The sequence below is a fragment of the Notolepis coatsorum genome, assembly GCF_963971535.1.
Source record: "Notolepis coatsorum genome assembly, chromosome: 12".
Classification (NCBI taxonomy): domain Eukaryota; kingdom Metazoa; phylum Chordata; class Actinopteri; order Aulopiformes; family Paralepididae; genus Notolepis; species Notolepis coatsorum.
In genome coordinates, this window is record NC_140176.1 from 94,599,847 (window position 1) to 94,604,846 (window position 5,000).

Genomic DNA, 5,000 nt, shown 5'->3' on the forward strand with positions numbered 1-5,000 from the left:
ACCACTACTACCACTATCACCAGCACCACCACTACTACCACCATCACCACCACTACTACCACCATCACCACCACTACTACCACTAGCACCACCACCACTACTACCACCATCACCACCACTACTACCACCATCACCCACCACTACTACCACTAGCACCACCACCACTACTACCACCATCACCACCACTACTACCACCATCACCACCACTACTACCACCATCACCACCACCACTACTACCACCATCACCACCACTACTACCACCATCACCACCACTACTACCACTACCACCATCACCACCACTACTACCACCATCACCACCACTACTACCACTAGCACCACCACCACTACTACCACCATCACCACCACTACTACCACTATCACCAGCACCATCACCACTACCACCATCACCACCACTACTACCACTATCACCAGCTAGGCCACCACCACCACCACCACTACTACCACTAGCACCACCACTACCACCATCACCACTACCACCACCATCACCACCACTCTCTCTCTCCCTCCCCAACTCTCTCTCTCTCTCTCTCTCTCTCTCTCTCTCTCTCTCTCTCTCTCTCTCTCTCTCTCTCTCTCTCTCTAACTCTCTCTAAAAGGCAGAGTGAAACAGCAGCACAGTGAACACCGTGAACACAAGACTGTCAGGACCAGTTTGTATGATGTACTGTAAACCTGAGCGGCTCAGACCGCTGTGTCTCTTTATCATAACATCCTCTGGGTGTTGGTTTGAAGGGGGGGGGGGGGTGTTCTGAAGCTCTGCCTACGAGGGGGCGGGGGTTCTGAAGCGCCAACAGCCTTAAACGCTCTGCCCACGAGGGTGTGTGTGGGGGGGGGGGGGGGGGGGGGGTGAATGGGAGGAGTTCTCTGATATACTAAATACAACATGGAGCTCACGGGCCTCATGGAGGATCCCAGATACGGTTGTAACTATGTGTTCTGTTGTGACGAGTGACTAAATCTTCACTGCTTTAATGTGTCTGTTTGGTGCTTCAGCTCTGCAGACTCTCTACACAGGCAACAAGACGGTCCATTCGTGTTTCCCAGCCGTGTGTTTGCATTAGTGGAGACGGTGTCTCTCTCTCTGTCTCTCTGTCTCTCTCTCTTTTTCTCTCTCTCTGTCTCTCTCTCTCTCTTTTGCTCTTTTTCTTTCAACTTTTTCTTTCTCTCCTCGTTCTCTCTCTCGCTCTTTCTAAAATTCTCTTTTCTCTCAAAATTCTCTTTTTCTCTCTCTCTCTCTCTCTCTCCTCTCTCCCCTCTCCTCTCCTCTCCTCTTTCTCTCTCCACCGTGATGGATAGGTTATTGTCTTGGTGACGCAGGGTGCCTACTGTTCTTACTTCCAGGCGTCGTCATCCTGAGACGTATGAAAGAGTATAATAATATTATTCCAGGCCCTCCCAGGTATTCTAGACAACAGGGTTCTGGGTCGCTTCACTACACGTCTCACGTGTGTCGTATGTCCGGCCGCTGTCCTGTAGCAGGGAAGCTAGTGGACTATTAATAGATCGCTCCTAGCTTCTATTCTGTTGCAGGCTCAGTTCCTCTATGCCTCTGTTCCAATATCCATTTCTCTCTGCGAAAGCGGGTGATTGGAGATTTGAAGCGGCAGTTTAGAAAAGGACAAATCGCCTAGCCAAAACTAGCTTAGCCAAAACTAGCTTAGTCAAGACTAGCTTAGCCAAGACTAGCTTAGCCTAAGCTTAACCGTTCGAAACAAGGCGCACATTAATAATTAATAAAATAATAAAAATAATAAAATTTCAATCTATTAATCAATCAAAGCGGGGAACATAGAACCCTGGGAACATAGGACCCGGGGAACATAGGGATGATCCCATATAAAGAATATAAAATGTAATTTTACCTCTCACCCCACATGCAGTTTAATGGACAAATTCCTGATAACTGGAAAGGAAACTGGCACACGAGAGAGAAAGAAAAATGAACCCGGGCTTGTCAAAATGTCGACAACGCATGAGAGGTCTATTCATGAAGTACCTTTCAGTTCAGGGAGTTGGCATTAAGTAAGTAGTTCAGTGGTTTAGATCAGGACGGCGTCGACTGAACCACACACGATTACGCAAAGACTTGCTTGAGTCGGACACGGCCCCTCGAGAAGGTTTCTTCGTTCAAGGTATTAAGAACTAACTGGGACGAGTCCTCTGTCGTGTGCACATAAACTGGGCCTTCCGTTTACATCTTGAATTGAGCTGAAAGTGTATCGAACCCAGGTAACTAGGGAGGCCGCTTTCGAGACAAAAAGGGTTTCCTTTGCCATCTTTCCCCCATTGAAGACAGATCATGTTGTGGTAGCAGTGATAACTATATATTAGAGGCGCTACATTGTGGTGTGTTGGTGAGGAGAGGGTGTGTTGTGAGGAGAGGGTGTGTTGGTGAGGAGAGGGTGTGTTGGTGAGGAGAAGGTGTGTTGGTGAGGAGAGGGTGTGTTGGTGAGGAGAGGGTGTGTTGGTGAGGAGAGGGTGTGTTGGTGAGGAGAGGGTGTGTTGGTGAGGAGGTGTGTTGGTGAGGAGAAGGTGTGTTGGTGAGGAGAGGGTGTGTTGGTGAGGAGAGGGTGTGTTGGTGAGGAGAAGGTGTGTTGGTGAGGAGAGGGTGTGTTGGTGAGGAGAGGGTGTGTTGGTGAGGAGAGGGTGTGTTGGTGAGGAGAGGGTGTGATGGTGAGGAGAGGGTGTGTTGGTGAGGAGAGGGTGTGTTGGTGAGGAGAGGGTGTGTTGGTGAGGAGAGGGTGTGTTGGTGGGAGAGGGTGTGTTGGTGAGGAGAGGGTGTGTTGGTGAGGAGAGGGTGTGTTGGAGAGAGGTGTGTTGGTGAGGAGAGGGTGTGTGGTGAGGAGAGGGTGTGTTGGTGAGGAGACGGGTGTGTTGGTGAGGAGAGGGTGTGTTGGTGAGGAGAGGGTGTGTTGGTGAGGAGAGGGTGTGTTGGTGAGGAGAGGGTGTGTTGGTGAGGAGAGGGTGTGTTGGTGAGGAGAGGGTGTGTTGGTGAGGAGACGGGTGTGTTGGTGAGGAGAGGGTGTGTTGGTGAGGAGACGGGTGTGTTGGTGAGGAGACGGGTGTGTTGGTGAGGAGAGGGTGTGTTGGTGAGGAGAGGGTGTGTTGGTGAGGAGAGGGTGTGTTGGTGAGGAGAGGGTGTGTCCGTGCCTGAGCTCTGTGTTGCTGTCCTCCACGCAGCAGCCGGGACATGGAGAGCAAGGACACCCTGCGAGGGCTGCAGAAGATGGAGGATCGTCCCGAGGAGCGCATGATCCGGGAGAAGCTGAAGGCCACCTGCATGCCCACCTGGAAGCACGAGTGGCTGGAGCGACGCAGCCGCAGGGGCCCTGTGGTGAGGACCACGCAGCACACACACACACACACACACACACGCGCATGCATGCACGTGTACAGCATGTCTAACTGCAATAGGGATGGGCGTGAGTAATCGCGGCTATGAGAAAACTCGAACCAGCTTGTGAGAATTTGTTGGAGCCAGCTAGCGTTGATGCTATTCAATGCTATCAACATTAGCTAAATAGCTAACCAACTAACGTTAATGCCATTCAGAATGTATAATCATTGTTTACAATAATAATAATAATAATACATCTATTTTATATAGCGTTTTTCCAGATGCTCAAAGGCGCTTTACAGATGCTCAAATATGCTTTACATGGGTAGAAGAAACAAAACTATGGCAATGAACGGGTGGGGCTAGTGACCGAAAGGACTGGACACAGGGACAAGTTAAACATAAATTTATTTAATACAACAGGTAGTTTCAATCTGCGCTGTCGTGCCTACGCACCACAGGGCTATTCTATTATATATGGCGCTGCCGATAAAAAAATTCCTCCTCATCGATTGCCTGTAGCTCCATCTAATGTTAGCCAACGTTAAAACTAACCTAAAGTTAGTTGTTCACCAACAATCTCAACATTTGTATTAACGTTAACTCAAAAACACAGAACCGGACGACACAAGTTGTCCACTCATAGATGGCTTCCGCTAGCGATAATAACAACAATACTTCCGGTCGGGGGGTTTTAAAATAAAAGAGCAAAGTCTAAAACACCGGAAAAGACGTTTATTTTGTACAGCGTTTTCCTCCACGAGTAATTCACGATCACTCGAGTATAGCATGCGATCAATCTATCTGGATTTTTCTTAAAAATGCCCATCCCTAAACTGCAAAGGGCTAGATTGGGGCTTGCCACAGGTAGGGCTGTCACGATTCGTCGCCCTACTTTTTATTACATTTCGTCTATTTGCATATTCATGATCGATGCTTGTTAATTGTATGTGCCTTTTGCGGTGTAAATGGCAGACGTTCAAAGTCATAACATGCGCAACGTGTAATCTAACTAATGCGCAGTGAATCACGTTCAAAATATGAAACTTCTCTTAAAACCACTATTCGTGATTCTGCCTAGAGCCAGGACTCGACAGTCACCGCGTGCGTTTCGCTTGCATTTGATAACTTCTGTGTTTGGCTCCAGCTGGAAGGGAGGGCCTGAGCCTGATACCCCCACCTTACATTCTAGAAGCTATGGCAGCTCTTCAGCCTGCGTTCTACAGCCTGTGATAACTCCTCTTGCGAGTCGCGCTGTTTCTATGTAAACTCCACGAGCAACGGGTATGTTGCTTGTTTATATCCTCGCCATTCCTATATGCCCATCGCGGTTAAAAACCCTAACGTTAGCTGCTAAGCTAGCTCACAAGCACAGGAGAAATCAGTTTCATGGTGTTCTAATAGTGAGGAAAGGGGGGGGGGGCTCTCTCTCTCCCTCTATTTCTCTCTGTACTGTACGTCCAATGATGATGATCAATGCAGTAGCCAAAAGTTACACTATCCTTAAACCGCTGTAAACCTTTTTTTACCAAATAAATGAGAAGCATGTTTAAATCAGCAATGCCTCCCCTCTTGCTGTACCAACATCTCTCCTAGCTCTAACAAGCGGTCACTGTCGAAATTGTTCGGACCTTCGTTCGTT

At 48.6% G+C, this 5,000-nt stretch overlaps 1 protein-coding gene across 1 annotated transcript in view; it reads left to right on the forward strand.

Annotated features, from left to right (window-relative positions):
- Positions 1-5,000, forward strand: part of map3k1 (mitogen-activated protein kinase kinase kinase 1, E3 ubiquitin protein ligase) — a 117,736-nt gene that overhangs the window by 46,514 nt on the left and 66,222 nt on the right. The window contains exon 2 of the mRNA XM_084325946.1: positions 3,202-3,355. Coding sequence (XP_084182072.1) covers positions 3,202-3,355 — 154 coding nt within the window. The remainder of the gene's footprint in view (positions 1-3,201; positions 3,356-5,000) is intronic.